Source organism: Cervus canadensis, chromosome 29 (assembly GCF_019320065.1).
Source record: "Cervus canadensis isolate Bull #8, Minnesota chromosome 29, ASM1932006v1, whole genome shotgun sequence".
In the NCBI taxonomy this organism is placed as follows: Eukaryota; Metazoa; Chordata; class Mammalia; order Artiodactyla; family Cervidae; genus Cervus; species Cervus canadensis.
In genome coordinates, this window is record NC_057414.1 from 24,879,579 (window position 1) to 24,902,931 (window position 23,353).

General features: G+C 38.3%; 2 protein-coding genes and 1 pseudogene across 2 annotated transcripts; all 3 read right to left on the reverse strand.

Annotated features, from left to right (window-relative positions):
* Positions 1-1,095: 1,095 nt before the first annotated feature.
* Positions 1,096-2,019, reverse strand: LOC122430535 (annotated as a pseudogene).
* An 11,735-nt stretch (positions 2,020-13,754) lies between these two features.
* On the reverse strand, positions 13,755-14,687 carry LOC122431046 (olfactory receptor 145-like). The gene has a single exon (XM_043452090.1). The coding sequence runs from the start codon at positions 14,685-14,687 to the stop codon at positions 13,755-13,757; it is 933 nt and encodes a 310-aa protein (XP_043308025.1).
* Positions 14,688-21,724: 7,037 nt separating this feature from the next.
* Positions 21,725-22,663, reverse strand: LOC122431102 (olfactory receptor 8B3-like). Its single transcript, XM_043452179.1, has one exon. It carries the CDS (start codon positions 22,652-22,654, stop codon positions 21,725-21,727), a length of 930 nt encoding a protein of 309 aa, XP_043308114.1. The 5' UTR covers positions 22,655-22,663.
* Positions 22,664-23,353: the final 690 nt, after the last annotated feature.

A 23,353-nucleotide genomic window follows, 5' to 3' on the forward strand; every position in this document is an offset into this window, starting at 1 on the left:
TAGCCCAGCATAGAATGATTGTGCTGAATATGGACATCTGGTCCAGTAACACAAGAATTTAAAGTCAGATTATGTGATGGAGACTGAAGGTATTTGATGGTAGCTTCCTCCTGATCACACTGACCAAACCTGACAAACCACAGGGCTCTCTGAAGATGGTGATGGTTTCCAGTCTCTGAAAGGAGTCTCTCAGAGCCACAGCTTATCCTGGCAGACCTATCTAGAGAGACAGATTCCTCAGAAGTGTGGGACTCTTACAGTGTGGCAGCAATGACCAGGGTCAAGATGTCCTGGGAACAGGACTAGTTACCTTGGGACCTTCATGCAAACAGACACATGTAGACACAGACACACGCACACATGCAGCCACAAAAAGAACTGAGGAGGCAGATGCACAGCTGCATCCATAAGTAAATGACCTCTGATAATTGTTTCTGTCCTTGAACAGTGCTAACAGTGTCCCCGGATTCTAAATCCCCATGTTTGTGTGCATAAGACATAAACAAAAATCATATTATCAACTTAAGAATATATAAATAAGTCACTCCTCTGCATCTGAGATACAGGCTGAATATTTACTTTTTAAAAAGGTAGAAAGCGAAGTCACTCAGTCTTGTTTGACTCTTTTCGACCTCATGGACTGTAGCTCCTCCATCCATGGGATTTTCCAGGTAAGAATGTTGGAGTGGGTTGCCATTTACTTCTCCAGGAGATCTTCCTGACCCAGGGATAGAACCAGGTTTCTCTCACTGCAGGCAAACTCTTTACCATCTGAGCCACCAGGGAAGCCCTTAAAAAGGCAGAAACGATGTTATACGTCAACTATATGTCAGTAAGAGTGGGAAAAATGTAACATAAATGTACTGCAGAGAAATGAGTTCATAGATCAAAATTTAAGCATGTTTATTGTAAATAAAAAATTTGTAATTTTTAAAAATTCTCAAAGAAATCTGTGAAACAGATAATTCTGACTAAGTAGTGTGAATAAAGTTTAACACTGAAAACTATATACATAGTACATTTCATGTTGAAGAAATGATATTACTATATTATTTTATTACTGTTTTTAAAATAAGCATATGTACAGTGCAGAGATTATTTGCTTTGTGAATATGCTACTTTGTTTTTAAGCTTCAACAGAGCTTTCTTCACTTCCTTGTTCCTTAGGGTGTAGACCACAGGGTTCAGAAGGGGTGTCAGCAAAGTGTAGAAAACAGCCACAATCCTGTCCACAACCTCCTTGGAGGCTGGTTTCAGGTAAATGAAAACACGGGGAACAAAGAAGCAAAGGACCACAGTGCAGTGGGAGGCAGAGGTCTGGAAGGCTCTCCAGTTCCCCTCTGAGGTGTGGATCTTCAGGATGGAATGGAGATGGATACGTAGGACAGCACTATCAGGAGAAAGCAGCCTGAAGCCACCACCCCAATGCTGACAAACTCCACGGTGGACCTGTCTACACAGGCCGTTTGAGGACAGATGGTGCATTGGAGATGTAATGTTGGATCTGGTTGGTTCACACAAGGGCAAATGGAACATCAATGTGATCTGGACATCAGACTGCACAGAGCCACTGAGCCATGTGGTTGTGGCCAGGAGAGCGCACGTCCTCCCACTCATCATGCTGGCGTACCTGAGTGGGCAACTGATGGCCAGGAAGCGGTCATAGGACATGACGGTGTAGAGGAAGCACTTGGTGCTGCCCAGGAAGTGGGAGGAGTAGAGCTGGGCCACACAGCTGGGAAAGGAGATAGCACTGCCTTCTGGGGACACCAGAGTCATCAGCATTTTGGGCACAGTGACCATGCAGTACCACATGTCAATGAAGGACAGGTTGGCCAGGAAGTAGTACATGGGGGTGAGCAGGCAGGGATTCACTATAATCACCAGCAGGATGAGAAGGTTCCCCACCACAGTGAGGACATAGATCACCAGGAAGATTCCAAAGAGGAATGTGTCCAGCTCTGGTGGATGGGGAAGGCCCGAGAGGATGAATGTTGTCACTAGGCTCATGGTTGTCATCTCTCCACGTTTTTGCTCTCTCTCTGTGGGAATATCAAAAGCACCCAGCATTAAGGGAGAACTGAGAACCCATTCTCTAGACAGAAGCTTCATCATTCAAGGTAGATAGTTCTAGAGTCATACTCAACTTTGTTTATTATGAAGCTTCTTTGAAAAAAGTAATGGAATGATTTCATCATCATCCTCTCTCTCTCACACACACACATACAGATATGCAAAAGGAAGTGGAGAAATTCTATGAATTCATCTATTGGTGTATCATAAATGACTACACATTCAGTAGCATAAAACAATTCAAATTTACTGTCTTAAAGGTTTTTTGAGTCAAGTCAGCTGGGTTTTCCTACTCAAGGACTCATCACATTGAAATCAAGGTTTCGGCTGAGTCTGAAATCTTGTCTGAGGCTCACGATCCACTTACAAACTTATTGAGGTTGTTGTTATTTAGTTCCCTGAAGCTTTGGGGCTGCTCAGTAAATGATAGTGAACCTCACAGTACTGTGCATTTTATTACAAAATTACCATATATATAATATATGATATATATGTATGCATAATATATATTATACATGTATATAATATATATCATATATATGTGTATATAGAGAGAGAAAAAAATAAATTCTCATTGTGCTATAGAGACTTCTCAATTTCAAAAGCTACAACTTCAAGGAAAATTTCATCACTGGTATTGGTACTTGTGTCTCATTAATACCACTTCCTGCTTATATAGGAAATACTCTTAGAGCAGGTTAAGAATCTAAACTCCAGTACAGAATTCTACAATCTCCAATATGATCAATAAAATACCAACCCTCATAAGATTGCTGGTATGATGCTTGTCTTATGTGAGACTATGCTTTATGAGGCTCTAAGAACAGAGCTTACATGTGTTCTCCCAACTACAATTCACTCGGTAGGGGCTGGTTTCTAACATACGTATTTCAGTCTTAAATATGAAAGTATTGTTAGAAGTGATATCCCTCCCCGCATCTTCCACTCCTCATATTCGTAAATCCAGGTGATGCCCTCACAACAGAAGACAATTTCATCAAATATCTGATGCATATTTAAAACCTACTACCTGTGACAAGAAAGACAGAACCAATGGAAGAATAAAGGGCCTATGCCATCTTGAAGTCAAGAAAAGTAGGAGTTGTTTACAATGTGAAGTGAGGAAGAGATGATGCTTGTAATTTAATGCAAAATATTGTTGAGATCAAGATTGTTATTATTTTTTGAGCAATGACTCACCAACATGGGAGAAACAAGGTTCTCTGCTCTTAGCAAAGCCCATAAAAATGATCATATCTCCAGACAATGTGGCTTGAGCTACAATAAAGCTATATTTTTCAAATAAGGGAATAAATAACATAGACTTATCCTAATCACCAATATGGATATCAGAACTCAAAAAATGGAAATTTTTGTTGTACCAGTGGGATTCTACCATAAGAATACATCAGATTTAGATTAGATAAAGTATGAAAATTTAATCAGGTGAATTGCAAGGTAACCTGAGATAGGAGTATCAGTGAAAGGTATCAATGTTTGACTTGTCTGTTCATGTAATAGCAACTTAGTCCCTCTTCATAGGTCCTTATTACAGACAGTATATATATATATATATGTATTATGAGATGGTTGGATGGCGTCACCGACTTGATGGGCATGAGTTTGAGTCAACTCCGGGAGTTGGTGATGGACAGGGAGGCCTGGCGTGTTGCAATTCATGGGGTCGCAAAGAGTCGGACACGACTGAGCGACTGAACTGACTAACTGACTGATGTTGTATATACAGTTGGCTTTTGAACAATGCATGGCTTAGTGGCATCAACTTCTCACTCAGCTCCTTCACAGCCAAAAATCCGTATATAACTTTTTTACTCCCCAGAAACTTCTCTACTAACAGCCTACTGTTGACCAGAAGCCTTATAGATAACATAGCAGTCAGTTAACACATATTTTGTATGTTTTATGCATTATATACTATATTCTTATAATAGAGTAAGCTAAACAAAAGAATATGTTATAAAGAAAATCATAAGGATGAGAAAATACACTTACTGTACTGTGTTTATGGGTACTGTAAGTGTATGTCAACTGTTTACAAAGAGAATCCTCTGTGTGTCACCATGTACATCAATATTGTCTTATAGAATAGAACACACTGTAGATGTTATACATATTACTAACACTAGATCTCAAAAATGAAAAGATAAAGTGAAAAGATTTGTATTTATTTACAGCTATAACAACTCATGACTTCCCTCCTGGCTCCACAGTAAAGAATCCACCTGCTAATGTAGGGGGCACGAGTTCAATCCCTAGGTCGGGAAGATCCCCTGGAGGAGGAAATGGCAACCCACTCCAGTATTCTTGCCTGGAAAATCCCATGGACAGAGGAGCCTGGCAGGCTACAGTCCACGGGGTCATAAAGGAGTAAGACTCGACTTAGTGACTAAAACAACAAACAAAACAGTTACAATTCATGCATTAATAAGAAAGAAGCAGCTATATGATTGCTTCAAGGTAGCCTGGCCCATATATTAATGAATGGATTCTTAGAAAATTCTTATGTCATACAGTATTATAGTTATATCCCTTACACAGTATTAAAAACACTATTACTTCCTTTTTTTTTAAACCACTTATTTGTGATGATAGGCTAATATAGTTTCTTCCATGATGATGGAAAGAGGCATTCTGTATGGTAATGTAAGTCTTTGAAAACAAAGTTATGATATGGTTCAAAAACTAACAGGCTTCCACAATGTTAGCTTTATATTAAATATCTCTCACCTTATGCCTTTCTTTCACCTTATATGAAAAGTGAAATATCTTTCACTTATATTATATTTCACTAAATATCTTTCACCTTATATGAAAATGAAAGTGAAAGTGTTAATCGCTCAGTCGTGTCTGACTCTTTGCAACCCCTCAGACTATAGCCCACCAGGCTCCTCTGTCCATGGTATCCTCCAGGCTACAATACTGGAGTGGGCTGCCATCCCTTCTCTAGGGGATCTTCCTGACCCAGGAATTGAACCTGAGTCTCCCACATTGCAGGCAGATTCTTTACCATTGAGCCACCAGGGTATGCCTGGTGAATATGCCTGTATATGAATATCTACATATAATTTATGCATTTGTAACATGCCAGTATACGAATATCTTCATATAATTTATGCATTTGTAACATAACTTTTTCTTATTTTTTTCAATATTTCTAGGCTATACTACTTGTGATTTTTTTTTCAAATTGTTGAAAAGTTCCAAAAATATTTCCAATATATTTATTGGAAAAGTCTGCATGTAGGTAGATCACAGTGTTCAAACCCGTGTTACTGAAATGTTGACTGTATATATATATATAAGAGAGAGACAGAGACTTGATAGATGTATTTAGGTGGAAATCTAACAATTCTCAAGTAACTAATCTCTGAATGAAAGTTTAAGAAGGAAAATAAGGGGAAGCAAGAGAAATCTACCTTTCTAAGAAATTACCTTCCAGTATGTGATGTCTTTCAACATAAAACTCATGTCCCTTTTTAGTTATTTTTTAACCAAAATTTTAAGCTTTCTATATGCTATGTTGAGGTATTTTTTTGCAGGTTACTAATAAAAGAACAGGTACTGCTCTATTTACTTGGTGAGAAAGAGTGGTTACCCTCTGTTCAAGGCCCCAACTAGTTTATGTGCAGAGAATGGAAACTAACACAGCTAGTTGGGTAGAAGATTAACTTGATTTAGTGTCTCAGGGGATAGAATTACTCTTGGGTCTTCAGGTTCCCCTGATGAGCAGAAAAACAAAAGAAAGAGATTAATAAAAGGTTTTTAATAATCATACTTATATTTCCTATGTGTTTGTTATTTGAACTCTCTTGAGAAGAGTTCATGTCATTCTGGAACTAATACTTATATCTAAGAAGAAAGGTGATGCAAGTAGACTCATAACAGATTCCTCTCAACTTAAAATGGCCCAGCATCCATAATATTCATTGTCAGGGAACATTCAACTTTAAGGGATCCAATATGTTTTCTTCCTTTGTGTGCCGTTTCTCAAGGAGTCTCTATTCCTTATCAGTTCCTGGAAAACAGGAAGGAGCAGAGCTTCACGCAGTTCTCAGGACTGAGATCATGGGAAAGAGCAGCTGCTTGGATTCCTTTCAGTGACTCCCTTCAGTGATTCCCTTCAGTGACCTTTTACTTAAAGGTAATCTATTTGGTTATGCCCCTCTTACTCAGGATATGGAATGCTTTCTGGCCCTTTGAAGATTGTTATTTGTTTGGCTTTGTTTTTGCTCAAGTTTTTTACTGCCTAAAACTGCCTGTGTGAAGATATAAAAACATGCATTTCTGCACATAAAGCACCCTTGTTTCACTCGAGACTTGGGTCCCCTGCATCCCTCTTCTCATCGACTCCAGTCCCCAGGTCCCGGTCCACAAAGACTGCGACAATTCATCACCAGCTGGCCCTCTCCATCTCACTGTCACTCTCTTCCACCATCTTCCTCAGGTGTTTCAAAACATCTTCCAAATTTCTTTTTTCAATATATAGAATTTTAGTTTGGCTTTTCCTAAAGAAACCTAAAGAAGCGTAATTATTTCCAAGTTTACAATTAATAATCAGATTCTATTTCTGTCATTTCATTGCTTTTACAAGCACGACTAAAACACATGATACTCTTTAAGTGTATCTTATTTTGCAAATTAGCTTTTCATGAACTTTCTTTTAGAGTGATAATCATTTTATTGATTCATCTGAACTTTTTCAAATTAAAAGTATTAATTCAAGTTATAAATATCAACATCTGACTGACTTAGATGAAAGAAATGTTTCATCTGACGTCTGTTTGTAGGTTATTCTTTGGAAAAAATATGATGATGGTTTTCAAATTTAAAATATATTTATGTACACTCTCAAATCCAGGAATTCCACACCAGAAATCTATCTCATGAAAACAAAAGCAGTAGTACATAAGTAGATATATTCAAACTCCTGTGTTAACACATGATTTATGATGGCAAGACAACTGAAAATCTAGTGAATATTCCTAAAGAGAAATGGGTGAATAAAATATGGTACTGCTACATCATGAAATATAAAGCAGTTATTTAAAATACTGAAATATACCTACAGCAGTTAACTTTGAGTGGTTTTCAGGAGATACCATGATATTTTCTTTGGGGAGGGGATGTGATGTACAGAAGTGGAGTTAGCATTGTGCCGTGTTTGTAAAGCAAGAAAGACAATTTGTATGTCATCGAAGCATAGAGAAAGAAGCATAAAGATATATTATTTGCTTTATTGGAGTATAGTTTCTTTATAATGTTGTTTGAGTTTCTGCTGTTAAGCAAAGTGAATCAGCTATAAGTATACATATATCCCCTCTTCCTTGGATTTTCTTCCCATTTAGATCACCACAGAGTGTTGAGTACAGTTCCTTATGTAAGAACTGACTAGTTATCTACTTTATACACAGTGTTGATAGTGTATATATCAACTGAGTTATATATCAACTGAGTGTATATATCAGTTGAGTTAATCCAAATCTCCCAATCCTTTACACCCTCCTTTCTCCCCTTGGTATCTGTATGTTTGTTCTCTATGTCAGGAGCAGAAGGATATAAATGACCTTGTTAAACTAATCTGGGGTTGAGGTTGTGTGAGTGATTAAAAACAGTTTAAACATACAAAAATAATAATATAATATTAATGAGATAATTACTTTTACATCATGTGCATTGTTGTGTGCATAAAGAAATCAGAAAATATAAGAATTGTATATTGATCTACTGACTTGGAGGGTAGTCCATGATACAGAATTTAAATGAAAAAAGTAAACTAAACAAAATCGCATATTTCAGTTAAAACATACTCTTTCACACACACACACACACACACACACACCCACACCCACATAACAAACAAAACAATCCAGAAAAGCCAAAGACCAAGCTTGTAAAAGGAAAAGGAATCAGGTAGAATTATTGCAAAATCACACCTAGTGAATATCTGGTGAGGGTCCACCGCTGTCTCCATGCAGCTCAGCCCCACAGAGGGCCACCATCACCACAAACATAAATCTCCTAAAGCCCTGTTGTCATGAAGTCAGCCCTGCCTTTCAAAACTGTGTTGCCAATGCTGTCATTGCCATCAGCTGATTTCATCCTCTCTTGGACTCCCAACCACTGGACCAGCAAGCAAGGAAGCACTTGTATTTTTATTAATTTAGAATGTTGCCTTTGTGTTGAGTCATTTTATTCACTAAGACTGCTGTTCATGTTTCACTGAATTTTGAAAACACGGTAAAGTTTGTATATATTTTTAAAACTTTATACATTTAGAATCAAAATACTCAAGTCTCAGCTCTACCGCTTATAAATCCTAATTTGGAACAAGCATGAACATCTCTGAGCCTCAGTTCATCATCCATGAGATGGGAACTAGGATTCCACTCCCTAATTCCCTCACTGTTCTTCCCTGAGGAACACACAGCCTGACAGACGCAACAGTGCAGAGAAAACTGCAACACGACCTCTAAGAGCAATCGTGACACCCGGCAAGTTCTCTCTATTAATGTGTGAGATGGGTCTACTGAACCTCATGCCACAAGGGGACTTCAAACATCCCAGGTGATTCCACCAGTCTCCCACTTATTGAGGAAGAGGGATTCTCTGCCTTAGAATGTATAACTTCTCCATTGAGTGAGCTTTTAATATTTAAAGGTGTCTATTTCAATGGACATGAGTTTGAGCAAGCTCTGGGTGTTGGTGATGGACAGGGAAGCCCGGCGTGCTGCAGTCCATGGGGTCACAAAGAGCTGGACATGACTAAGTGACTGAACTGAACTGAACTGATTTCATATACCAAACCCAGCATATAAAGCAGCAACTTCATCTGGTGCTAGGCTGACGATACAGGTAAATTGTGCCAGATTTGGGGAAACACTGTATCTGTCCTCAACAGGGACATCAATTCACCAGAGTCAAATTTCAGTTAATGGGTGCTTTGCTTGTTGTAGCTAGTACACAATTAAATGCATGATTGAATCAATAGCCATTTCTTATTGTTGGAGTCAATGAATATTTCCTGCTCGGTCTTGCCCCTCAGGTGCTGAAACCAAGAACCATGTACTTGAATGTGCTTGCAAAGATTAAAAGTGGGTTGTGTGTCCTCTTTGACATAAATCACAGCAAGATCCTCTTAGAGTAGTGAAAATAAAAACAAAAATAAACAAATGGGACCTTGAAACCTAAAAGCTTTTGTATAGCAAAGGAAACAATAAACAAGATTCAAAGATAACCCTTGAAATGGGGGAAAATAATTGCAAATGAAACAACTGATAACAGATTAATCTTCAAAATATAAGAGCAGCTCATATAGCTCAATACCAGAAAAAAAAAACCCAATCAAAAAATGAGCAGAAGACCTAAACAGACATTTCTCCAAAGAAGACATAGAGATAGCTAATAAACATATGAAAAGAGGCTCAGCATCACTAATTATTGGAGAAACGTAAATCAAAACTACAATTAGGTATCACCTCACACCAGTCAGAATGGCCATCATCAAAACATCTACAAAAAATAAATGCTGGAGAGGATGTGGAGAGAAGGGAACCCTCTTGCCCTGTTGGTGGGAATATAAATTAATACAGTCACTATGGAGAATAGTATGGAGGTTCCTTAAAAAACCAGGAATAAAGCTACCACCTGACTCAGCAATTGCACTACTGGGCTTATATACTGAGGAAACCATAACTGAAAAAGACACATGCCCCGATGTCCATAGCAGTGCTATTTACAATAGCCAGGATATGGAAGCAACCTAGGTGTCAATCAAGAGATGAATGGATAAAGAAGATGTGGTCCATATAGACAATGGAGTATTACTCAGCCATAAAAAGAACAAATTTGAGTCAGTTCTAGTGAGGTGGATGAACCTAGAGCCTGTAATACAGAGTGAAGTAAGTCAGAAAGAGAAGAACAAATATTGTTTATTAATATGTATGTCTATGGAATCTAGAAAAATGGTACTGATGAACCTATTTGCAGGGCAGCAGTGGAGATGCAGACATAGAGAACAGACTGTGGACACAGTGGTGGTAGGAGAGAGTGGGATGAATGGAGAAAGTAGTATAGACATGTGTACACTATCATGTGTTAAAGAGATAGCAGGTGAGAAGTTGTCATGTTACACAGGGAGCCCAACCAGGAGCTCTGTGATGACCTACAGAGGTGGGATGGGGAGGAGGAGGGAAGCTCAAGAGGGAGTGGATGTATATATGACTGATGTGTATTGTCATATGGCAGAAACCAACACAACATTGTAAAGCAATTTTCCTCCAATTAAAATATAAGTTTTAATAAAGGGGAAAAAGTGGGTTGTGTGTCATGCAATTGAAGTTAGGCAGTGATCTAATAAAATATAAGGCTTGAGGACACTGTAAGTGTGTTTGTGTGTGTGTATGTGTGTGTAGGAAGGCAGAATAAGGAGGAGTGTATAATGGGGTTCAATACAGTCAGGGGTTCAGGAACTAAAGGGACATAGAACTCAGAATGCCTTTTACTTCTGGTTGTCTTCAGCCCTTGGCCACAGTGCATTCTGGTCATACTCATTCTAAAGCTGATCCTGACAACAACAGTAGCTCACTTAGAGCTACTGAACATTAAACACATTCAGAATATCCTCAAGGAACTTTCTGGTCGTTAACGAGGAAGAAGATTTTGTTATGTCTTGAAAATCAGAGCTTTCTAATTGACCAGGCTGGTACATAGGCACAGGAGGATCCTATGGCATAACTGTTTGATTCTCTGCTGTGCCAACTTTGATACAATCATATTTTCCCTCATAGCTCCTTTTATCTCATTCCATAATAGAGCAAAAAAACCCACAACCCTCTACAAGTGACAGTTCTATGCTGTGCATGTAAAACAACTGACCTATTTTTTCTAACACACCCCTCCCTTTTGAAAGAAGTCCAAATAGCCATATAGTACTTATATGCACTAAAAAATCAAACTGCCTCTCTGAAACTTTGCCATCCCTTACCTTTTAATCTGTATGCATGTCTGTTATTCTGATTAATCTTATGCAAAATAATACAAAAGGATGAAACCTAATTTTAAAGAAAGGATTTTTTTTTTCTGAGATTAAACAGGGTTCATTTGTATTTTGAGCCTCATCAAATAAAAGATCAATGACAACTTCAACCCACACTTTGGGCCACTTCTAATACTAATGAAATATATGATAGGTTGAACACACTCTGTGATGTCTACCAAGGTTCCCAAACAGCACAGATGCTGTTTGCCTATTGAGATATACTTTTCTTTCAATCTGGAAAACAATTTTCTCAGAACAGTTACTAAAAGAAAAGCAAAAAGAAAAACTCCAACCAAGATCAACTATTTCATATACCAAGAACTAGTTAAGTGAAAATCAAGCATATTAATATTGGAGTCAGGAAATGAGATATGAGTGGTCATTTAGAACACAAAGTCAAGTATTTAGCAGTGCTGAACATCTAAAAACAAACAAGCAAGCCAACAATCCAGATATGCTAAATTTCAAAATATCTAAATATTGAGTGGAGACTAGAAAAACAGCAAGTAATAGAAGTTATTACATTCTCTTGTTGTTCAGTTACTAAGTCGTGTCTGACTCTTTGTGACCCCCATGGACTGCAGCAGGCCATGCTTCCCTGTTCTTTACCATCTCCCAGAATTTGCTCAAATGAAGTTGCTCAGTCATGTCTGACTCTTTGCAGCCCCATGGACTGTAGCTTGCCAAGCTCCTCTGTTCATGGGATTTTCCAGGCAAGAATACTGGAGTGGGTTGCCATTTCCTTCTCCAAGGGATCCTCCTCACCCAGGGATCGAACCTGGGTCTCTCACACTGCAGGCAGACTCTTTACCATCTGGGCCACCAGGGAAGACCTGGAGTTTGCACTAACTCATGTTCATTGCGTTGGTGATGCCATCCAACCATCTCATTCCCTATTATCCCTTCTCCTGCTGCCCTTAATCTTTCCCGGCATTAGGGTTTTTTCCAATGAGTCGGCTCTTCACATCAGGTGGCCAAAGTATTGGAGCTCCAGCTTTACATCCACCCTTCCAATGAATATTCAGTGTTGTTTTCCTACTTGTTTAAATTCTCTCTTGGCATCATAATAAGGATTTTTGAGTGATCATCTTTTTGCCTGTTTTCTCAAAAGAAAAAACAAACAAACCCAACATCTAATTCTAAAAAAGATATGGTAACAATTAGCTTATTCATTAACTACTTCTTTCAAATTGCTTTTGCTCTTTCAGGTGCCATTTGTGGATTTTGTACTCAAAAAATCCATATAAGAGTAGCATAAAGAAGCCAACAAAAAAAGGAATGGTTTTGTTTTTCCTGGGTCCCACAAGTCCTTTCAGTTTAACTTTTTAATATCAAATAACTTAAGCTTTTATGACCCTCATAATATTTTGAGAATCTTCCAGAAAGAAGAGAGACATAGAAAAAGTTTGTTTTTTCCTTACCATTTACATTCTATTCTTTCTTCCTAATTTGAGTTTTGATTAACAGTAACTATGTTATCTTTTTAAGAGGTCATTCTTTCTCTTCCTGGTTCCCCACAAATTGGTCTTCATTCTAAAATTACTGTTAATGTGTGGTCATTGTGTATTATAAGTTTTAATGGAAGCTTTATGGACAGTGGAGGATAATTACAGTATTCTACATCTCAAGATACAGATTCAGAATGAAACACAATTTCTAAATCTCATTGTCCATTCTCTTGAGGGACTTCTTACTTACTGACTGTGTCTCTTTGGACCATGGACAAATGACACATTCATGAAAAATTTTCCTCCCATGCTCTGTTGTATAAATTGCAAGATCCTGAAAATATTTCATTTTTTACATAAAAAGTCAATTTTCAAAGGAAATGTTTTCTCATATGTGTTATGCAAAGAGTATAATAGAAAGAGTGGTAGACTTGAAATACGAGACTTATAGTCTATTCTAGACTTTCTTTTATAATAAAGCAGTTGTGTGGTTTTAACTAAATGAATAACATTTCTTTCAGTATTCTATCCATATGTTAAATATATATTGAAAATCTGTTGTGCTTCTTTGACTGTAGAAGGTAAGCATGAAATCTCTGAGGTAAATATGAAACCAGGTTAATGAATGACGTTCACAGCTACAAAGTGGGGTATATTACATAGTTTTTATAGAATCTGCTATAATTGTGAAACTGGCATTTGAGTCATAGTCCTGACCACAGTAGGGAGAAAGAAAAGAGTTAGGACAGATTATCTGATTCATGCTTCCAGTGGCACTAGTGGCATTTAAGAAATCCCCCAATGTGCAAGGTGTTACTTTATTGATCATTCAAAATCAGACTTTAAACAGACTTTAAATTCACACTAGTGCTACTTTATTGGTTGCTAGCAGTACTGTTCATCTTCCAAGTGAAAAAATCCATAATGATAATTTTAAAATAAAAGAGAATAATTTATTTCTTAATGCTTCTCTTAAATGAGAAACATAAAGAAAACATAAAAAAATTGTGAAAATGGTGATGAAAAGACCTAAAAATTGGAACAATTTGAGAGAAGACTCAGATTTCCTTCTCCGTGGTGAGAAATAGGATGAGAAAGCTGCCACTAAAACTATTAAAAATAAACACACGGAATCTCCTGTCCTATGACAACCTGCACAGAGACATTGATTCTAATCAAAATTTTCTCCTCCCCAGGGTTTTCCTCAGAGCAAGTTTAACATCTTTGTTCCTCAAGCTGTAGATTAAGGGGTTCATCATGGGAACCACATTGGTGTAAAAGACAGAAGAGATTTTCCCCACATGCATGGACCCAGCAGATGATGGTTTAAGATACATGATTGCCCCTGAACCAAAAAACAGAGAAACAGCAATTATGTGGGAACTGCAGGTGCTGAAGGCTTTGGACCTGCCCTCTGTGGAGCATATTTGGATGATGTTGGAGAGGATGAGACCGTAAAAGACAAAGATCGTGAGACTGGGCACAATGATATTGATACCCACCACAATGAAAACCACCAGTTCATTTACGTAAGTACTTGTGCAGGAGAGCTGGAGCAGAGGGAGGATGTCACAGAAATAGTGGTTGATGGAGTTTGCATCACAGAAGGTCAGTCTCAGCATGCATCCAGTGTGAGCCATGGCATCAGAAAATGCCATCAAGTATGAACCAAGCATAAGGCTGGAACACACTTTAGGGGACATGGCAACATTATACAAAAGTGGCTTACAGATGGCCACATAGCGGTCATAGGCCATTGATGTCAACACATAGCATTCAGAAACGACAAAAAAACAGAAAAAGTAGAGCTGAGTCATGCACTCTATATAAGAGATCATATTCTTCTTTGATAAAAAATCTACCAGCATTTTTGGTGTAAACACAGAAGAATAACAGAGGTCTATAGAGGACAAGTTAAAGAGGAAAAAGTACATGGCGGTGTGTAGGTGTGAACTCAGCACAATTAGTGTTAACAAGCCAAAATTTCCCAACACAGTGACCATATACATTACTAGAAACAGGAAGAACAAGAGAAGTTGAAGATCTGGTTGGTCTGTTAACCCCACCAGAATGAATTCAGCCACAAAAGAACCATTTCCAGGAGCCATTCTTCGCTAAGGGAATCTGTGGACATAGGAGAAAAGGGTAACATTAGAGAACAACTCAGCCCTTCTGACAATTATCTCATCCTACATGAAAGTGTATATACTGAGCATGTCTGAGACTAGCCAACCTGGACCCATAGAATCTGCCTTTACCATTATCATGATAGTCAGTGACATAGACATTCCCTTACCAGAGGCTTAAGATGTTAGTTACACAAAGAACATCGCAAACAGCCTACAGAGAGAGGGAAGTGCTGCCATATGCAAAATATGCCAGAGAAAACAAAAGAGAAGAGACACGGATGTGCCAGGACAGAATCTTCCTTCTCACATCTCATCGTTTCTTCATTCACATAAGCCCTCCCCTCACCAGTAAAATTACACTTGATCTTAGCCAAAAGGCCGAGAAGTGATCACCAGTAAAATTAGAAGGCAGATACCCTAGCTCCCTGGTGCTGACCTCTAATACATTATAGACATGGTGGAGTGGGAACCACGGTGTCTCTAAACAAAAACTAAGGAACAAAAGGCTAGAGGAGGTTAAGTTACTGCTCCATTTCACAGAATAAAATCCATAAATGTAGAAAAGTGAGAGTCCATTCAGAGAGAAAGAACTTACTGACTGAGATACTGCATTTTCTGAGCCTCTTAATCTCTGAACCCTCTTTGATCTCCTGTGAACATACTCCGCTGACAGTTTCATTTGAATCTCAGGACTGCACACAACAGAAATGAAAGTGGCAGATCTTATACCTCTGGCCTTCCATCTCAAAACAGGACAGACATTAAATCAACAGAATTCAGAAACTCACTCTCTTTGGTGCTAACCCTGTAGTTCTGGAAATGCAGTTTCAGGTTTGAGGTTCCTTAAATTCTAAAAGGATGCAGCCCAGACTGAATTTCAGATATGCCCTGGAAATCTTTCTGACCTACACACAGCACACACAAATGTTAATTTCAGATTACGACTTCAAGTCTTCTTAAGAAGCAGGGGAAAATTAACAGCATTGTTATCAGGTTTGCTACTTGATAAGACACAGAAGACTGTGATTTAATGATGCAGCATGCTTGATTATAAACAGGGTGGAAGCTTACTCAGTCTCTCCCCAGGGAATACAGTCTACATGTGTGCAAAGAAATAAGGGAGTTGGGTTTACAGTCTGGACCATGTTCTCTGTTTAGTTCTTTAGGGACCCAGTATTTGAATCCAGCTTACACATCACTCCAGGGACTGTACATTCCCCAAGGCAGAGACAAAAGTAGACTCCCATCTTCCTATCATCTTCATCACTTTAGAAAAATCTATTTACAGTTTCTTACTCTGTGTCTTTCTACATCCTAAGTGGAAAATTTCCAGAGAGTACTTATAGGTTTCTTCATATCTTTACTATAAATTTTGCAAAGACCCTAGTAACTAATTTCTGTTACTATCTTTCAAGAGTTATCTCAAAATTTTTTGAGTTACTTTCTCCATTCTAAAGTTTTTATGTTTAAACCCCTACTGGAAATTTCTAACTGAGGATCTAGCTGAGTCCTTAAATGTATTAAGTTATTTCATTAACTGAGGTCATCAATTCCTTCTCATCATATGGCTTTGAGTCCTACCACCATGCTTACTAACTTGGGCACAGTGATTCAACTCCATGCCTCAGGTTCATGATTTCTAAAATAGTGATGATAATGATAGCATCTTTTTCATTGTACTGTCTTGATGATGAAATTAAAAACTGTACAAAAATTGGTTAGCATAGTACCAGTCAAGTGGTATATAGTCAAACAATATCAGCTATCAATACATATGTTGTCAAAACTTCCAGTAGGTCCTCTGTCATAACACTCACCAGGCATTCCTTTTCCCCTCTAATTCCCGTGTCCCCCTAGACACTATAAGATCTATAAGGACAAACATGTCTTCTGTCTTATTACTTTTCTCACAGTGCTGTGATAGTGCAGAGTCCACAGCAGGCCCTGCATAAATAACTCTGTAAGTTACGTTGTTCTTTGGTGAAAGCCTTCTGAGTATTTCTCACGTTTCTCACATGCTCAGCATTAGGGTCTACAGCCACACTGACTTTAGTTTTTTATTGAACTATTGAACTACATGCTGAAATATGGTGACTCCAGCTGTTACTCTAGATTTTCCCACAAAGTCCCTCTTATTTGGCTATGGACGCAGATGTTAGAATAAGTTCTGAAAGCACAGATCTGTTCCTTCCTAGTTTAAAATGTTCCATGATCTTAAGCTACCCAATGGGCAATTGAAACACCGTAATAAAGGCACACTGGAACACTGCAATAAAAACATAACTATCAAAACTATGATTCAGATTTGGATAAAAGTAAAGAAAAAGTCAAGTGAGATACTATAAAGTCAAGTGAGAAGGTTTCCTTCTTAGTCTGAAAGTGCCAGGTTCTTTAACTTTTCACACTGCTCAAAATACTACTGCCTCCAAAACACATCATCAAGATGGTTAAAAAAAAAAAGGACAAAAACAACAGCAAATAGAATGAGAGAAATATGTTTGATAAGGACCTAGTATCCAAATGGGTTTCCCTGGTAGTTTAGTTGGTAGAGAATCTGCCTGCAGTGCAGGAGACCTGGGTTCTATCCCTGGGTCAGGAAGATCCCCTGAAGAAGGGAATGGCAACTCACTCCAGTATTATTGCTTGGAAAGTCCTATTGACAGAGGAACCTGGTGGGCTACAGTCCATGGGGTCACAAGAGTTGGACACGACTTAGTTACTAAACCACCACAGTATCCAAAATACTTTGGCAGGCAAATTCTTTACCTCTAGTGTCACCTGGGAAGCACATTTTTTTTTTTTTTTTTAAAGGAGACACAGGTTCAATCTCTGGGACAGGAAGATCCCCTGGAGGAGAAAATGGCATCCCCTTTAAGTATTCCTGCCTGGAGAATCCCATGGACAGAGGAGCCTGGCGGACTGTAGTCTATGGGGTTGCAAAGAGTGGGACACAACTGAGCAGGCATGCACATGTTTTTAGCATCCAAAATGCATAGACCACTCTTTCACTCAATAATAAAGAAATACAATAGTCCAAAGAATGCATAGTTCCATGGACTGAAATACAGAGTCCATAAATAGATCCACATACATCAGAAACAATAATTTTGGCAAAAAGACAAAGACAATCTAAAGAAGAAATGACAGGCTTTTTACACAGTGAGGCAGGAATAATTAGATACACAAAAAGCAAATAAATATACAAAGAAACTCAATGTGTACCTCACAACAGTAACAAAATTGTCACAAAATGAATCATAGGTACTCATGTAAAATATAAAATTAAAAGTTTAAAATAGAAAAAAGGACAAGATGGTGACAGAGTGTCCACTGACAGACAAATGGATAAATATTGGTATGGAGTACTGCAACGTCGCTCAGTCATAAAAAAGAATGAAATATTGCCATTTATGTTATGGATATCTCTAATTAAAATAAGTCAGAGAAAGACAATAATGTATGATCTAATATGTGAACTCTAAAAAACAAAACAAAAATTAGACTCACACATACAGAGAACAAATGAGCAGTTGCCAGAGGAGATGGTGTGGGGGATGAGAGAAATAGGTGAAGGGAATTAAGAGGTGCAAACATCCAGTTATAAAGTAAATGTCATGGGAATACACAACATAAGAAAAACGGTCAATAAAACTATAATAACTTTGTATGAGGACAGATGGTTACCAGACTTATTATGGTGACACTTTCATAATGTGTTTAAATATTGAATCACTATGTTGTACACCTGAAAATAACATAATATTTACACCACGTATATTTCAACAAAACCAAACAGCAACAACAACAACAACAACAAAATCTTAAAGAAGCCAAGGGCAAGAAGTGTTTTACCCATAAGGAACAGAGACAAGAATTATAGAGGGACTCTCACTGGAAACTATGCAATCAAAAGGAATGGAGTGAAATATTTAAAGTGTTGAAAAAATCACCAATCTGTAATTTTAAATCCAATAATATTATCCTTCAACTGGAAAGTGAAATGATGACCTTCTCAGACAAACAAAATCTGAGAGAGTCTGTTGTCAACAGAACTGCCTTGCAGAAAATACTAAAAGAAGCTTTTTAGGCAAATGAAAAAGAAAATAGGTCAGAAGCTTGAACTGACATTTAAAAAAGAGCATCAGAGGGAAAAAGTAGTCTTAAAAAGTTTGTCTTATTCTTCTTAATTTATCTAACAGATAATTGTGTGTTTAAAATAACAGTAGCAACAATGCATTAGTAATTACAACATGGTTCTGTGAAATGAATAACATCAATGTCATAGGAGCACAGAAGGAAATAAGTAGAAACCGTCCAAGCTCCCTGCACTACAGATGATGTCGTATAGAGTTATTAGAAAGTGGATTCAATTAAATTAAAACATGTACTGTAAACTTTAGGATAACCAGTGTAAATATTTTAAAAGAAGGATAATTGATGTATTAGGATAGGAGATAAAATGGAATAACAGAAAATACTCAATTAAATCTGGAGAATAAGAAAACAAAGGGGAAGATTAAGAAATAAAGAACGCATCATGTGCACAAGTAGAAAACACTTATCAGCATGATATTAACTCAGGTTTATTAATACAGATGGTCCCCGACTTAGGACTGTTTGATTTATGAGTTTTCAACTTCACCATGGGTCTAAAGCAAATATGGGTCAAATGCCACAAGCTGCAATTCCCCACCAATCATTCGACCAAGAGGGTAAACAGCCCATACTCTTCCAATTGCAAAGCCTTTGACTTTCAGCACAGTATTCAATAAATTACATGAGGTATGCAACACTTTATTATAAATAGCTTTTTTCCTTTGCATATTTTAATCAAAACAACATTCTAGCTTTATGTTAGATGATTTTGCCCAACTGTAGGCTAATGTAAGTATGCTGAACACATTGAAGGGAGGCTAGGCTAAGCCATGACATAGCCCCAGAACCCCATCGTGAGTTGAGAAAGCTTTGCAATCACTTTAAATGTATGTTGTACAGATACACCAATAAAAATACAGAAATTTTCATAGTGGATAATGAAAGAAACACCAAATATGCACTGTCTAGAAGAAACTCATTTTAAATGTAAAGATTTAAGTTAAGAGTAAGAAGATGGAGAAATACATACCATGCTAACACTCAAAAGAAATCTGGGGTCACTATATTAATTTCAGAAAACATACTTTAAGGACATAGGAAGCTTACCAGGGACATTTAATCTTTAATAAAGAAGAGGCATTACAGAATGATAATAATTAAGCAGGTAGAAACACTGTAAGGATCCAATTGAAATTGGGAGATGAAATAGCATCCGGCAACAGCAGTATGTACATTTTTCTCAAGCTCACATGGAACAATGAACAGTTTTCTCTTTCACACACAGCCTGGATGCTTGTGGTAGCTAAGAACAGCAGAAAGAGGAAAGCAGTTGCTGCAGCCTGCTGGCTCTGAGACTGGCCTTCCTGTGCCTTCCCCCCAGGAAATCCGCGGCAGAAAGGAGCCTGCCTCCTCCATCCTGACCTTTCCAAGACTTGTCCTATGACCTGAATTCCAGGAAAATTTGCTCTGAAAGTACTAACTCTGCATAAACATAAAACTATTCACTTCCTGACATCTTGATGAATATCATTTTTAATACAGTCTTGAAATTCAGTAAATTAAGGAAGAGACTCAAGTAAAGAGAGCCTAGTCTTTCAGTAAAAGTAAGTTTGTTAGGGACGGCTTTTTGACCATTAAATTTGATGTGACTATATTTAGCATTAAAAAAAGATGTTTATATCGTTAAGTCCCAACTCTTTTAAATATATTTCATAGTGTTCAGTAAATAGTCCATGCATTAGTTTGTTAGGGCTGTTATAAAGAAATGCTATACTAGGTGGCTTAAAAAATAGAAATTTATTTGTCACAGTTCTGGAAGCTTTAAGTTCAGGATCAAGGTGTTGGCAGGTTTGTTTTCTCCTTGGCCTGCAGATAACCACTCTGTCCCAGTGTCCCCATGTGGATTTTCCCCTGTGAAAAATATTCTTATCTCTCTGTGTGTCCAATTTTCTTCTTCTCAGCTAAAATGTCTCCTTCTCAGAAAAATCCTTCCTGAACACCCAGTCTGCAGTAACCATGGTTACTTCCTGTACCATCTCGTTAATTCAAGACTTTGTGTGGCCTTTCCCATCTATACACATATATCTGTTTATTTGCTCATAATCTGACTCCTCCTGCTGCCCTCTTGCACCCCACCTCCACCTTCCCATAGACAATTAGCCTTATGAGAGCACAAACATTGCCTTGTTCACCGTGGTATCTCTGCTGTTTAAAAACACAAACTGATACAGAATAGGTGCTCAGTTTCAATTTGTTGATTAAGTAAACTATATTATTTGTACCTAATGTCCCCGGGACACCTAAAGAGAAACTTTTGAAATCTTTATTTAAAATTTTATTTCATTTATTTTTTAAAATGGGAATATAAATGCTTTACAATGTTGTGTTAGCTTCTGCTGTACAATAACATGAATCAGCTATGTGTATACATATATCCCCTCCCTCTCGAGCCTACTTCCACCCTATACCCCAACCCTCTAGGTCATCACAGAACGTCAAGCTAAGCTCCCTGTGCCATATGGCAGCTTCCTACTAGCCATCCATTTTACACTCAGTAGTGTATATATGTCAATGCTACTCTCTCAATTCTCCCTACCCTCTTCTTCTCTACCCCCCATGAAAAATCTGACAATCTTACCATTACTTGATATATTACCATTCAACTTTCTCAATTTAAAACCTTATAGGCTCTGAAAATAAGCTGAACAATGACAACTTCCCCTATTTTCTATGAAAGGATGAAGAGCTGATCCTCCTTTTCCTTATAGTGATTTTTCTTATGAAGTGATTTATATAATGAGCTTAATTTATGCTATGATTTAAATCACTTGCATTTCTACTTTAATTTCTATGTTCTCCATGTCTTTATACATTGTGTGTCCATACTAAGATGTGGCATCAATAACTAACAAAATTTTCATTCAGAATACTCTTTTCTTCAAGGTCTTTCTCAATGCAATTTGGACATCTTTGTTCCTCAAACTGTAGATGAAAGGATTCACCATTGGCCCCACAATGGTGTAAAAAATTGTGGACACTTTATCTTCATCCGGAGACCGAGCAGGGAAAGGCTTAAGATACATGAATGCAGATGATCCAAAGAAAAGAGAAACCACAATTATGTGGGAGCTGCAGGTACTGAAGGCTTTGGACCTGCCCTCTGCAGAATGGATACGAAGGATGTTCAAGAGGATCAAGGTGTAAGAAATGGAGATGGTGACACTGGGCACTATGACATTGACACCCACCACAATGAAAATCTCCAACTCATTGATGGAGGTGCTTGTGCAGGAGAGCTGGAGGAGAGGAGGAATGTCACACATGTAGTGATTGATGATGTTTCCATCACAGAAGGAGAGTTGCAGCATGCACCCAGTATTGGCCATGGCACCCACAAGCCCCATCACGTATACACCCACCATCAGCATGAGGCAGACCTGATGGGACATGGAGACCTTGTAGAGCAGGGGCTTACAGATGGCCACGTAGCGGTCATAGGCCATTGACGTTAAAATATAGCATTCATCAATAACAAAGAAGGAGAAGAAACACAGCTGAGTCATGCACTCTGCATAAGAGATGATGTTCTGGCTCACAAAACTCATCAGCATTTTAGGGGTAATGACAGAGGAGTGGCAGAGATCAATGAAAGAGAGGTTGAAGAGAAAGTAGTACATGGGAGTGTGCAGGTGAGGGTTCAGAGCAATAAGAATAATCAAGCCAACGTTCCCCACCACAGTGACCACATAAATTGCCAAGAAAATGAAAAAGAGAGGCAGCTGGAGTTCTGGCTTCTGTGTTAAACCCAGCAGGATAAACTCAGTCACTGAAGAGTCATTCTCTGGGACCATTCTTCCCTAGGACACACCTGGAGAACAGGACAGAGGGTAACGTTAAAATGAGTACCCCGCTCTCTCCACCCAACCCCACTCTAACGAGAGAGACCCAGAATGCGAGAAGGAACCCCAGCCCACCCTTCTGTGTGCCTTTGTTTTCTCCTCTGTATAAAGGCTGAGGAAACTTTTAAAGAAGTGTATCAAAAACACTAATGGGCAAGTTCTACAGAGATAAAATTCCGTAACCCGTGGACTCATGACAACAGCCTCTCTGCTCCACTTCTGCTCTGACAGTTTACCAGGCCCACGCGATAATCAGTGGTCATCTCAGCAGAGAGAAAGCTGTCATTTCAGGGAATCCTTGGCTTCCACAGATGAGGTGTGGAAGACGAGTAACAGGACAGATAAAATTCAACACTCACCCTTCTGTATGGAGACTTCAGTGTTGGGACTTGCTACCTCTGCTTCCTTATTTTCAAGGAAGAGCAAGTGGCTCTGATGAATTTTAGAGATGAACATCCCAGAACAGAGATTCTTCTTCTTTGCTATTGTTTCTGTTTTGAGTGCGTTTTGGAATGAGAGAGTCAGAGCACAGACCTCGGTACCCCAGGCTCTGAGGTGCCGTGAGTTACAGGTCGTGGTTTCTGATGGTGGTTCTGCAGAGTGTCCTCTCCAGCCTAGGGGGTGGAAATAGCATCTGCTGGTGCCCAGGGA

Bases quoted from the DNA above. Each gene is read 5' to 3' on its own strand.
- LOC122431046 (XM_043452090.1), bottom strand. From the start codon at position 14,687: ATGGCTCCTGGAAATGGTTCTTTTGTGGCTGAATTCATTCTGGTGGGG.
- LOC122431102 (XM_043452179.1), bottom strand. From the start codon at position 22,654: ATGGTCCCAGAGAATGACTCTTCAGTGACTGAGTTTATCCTGCTGGGT.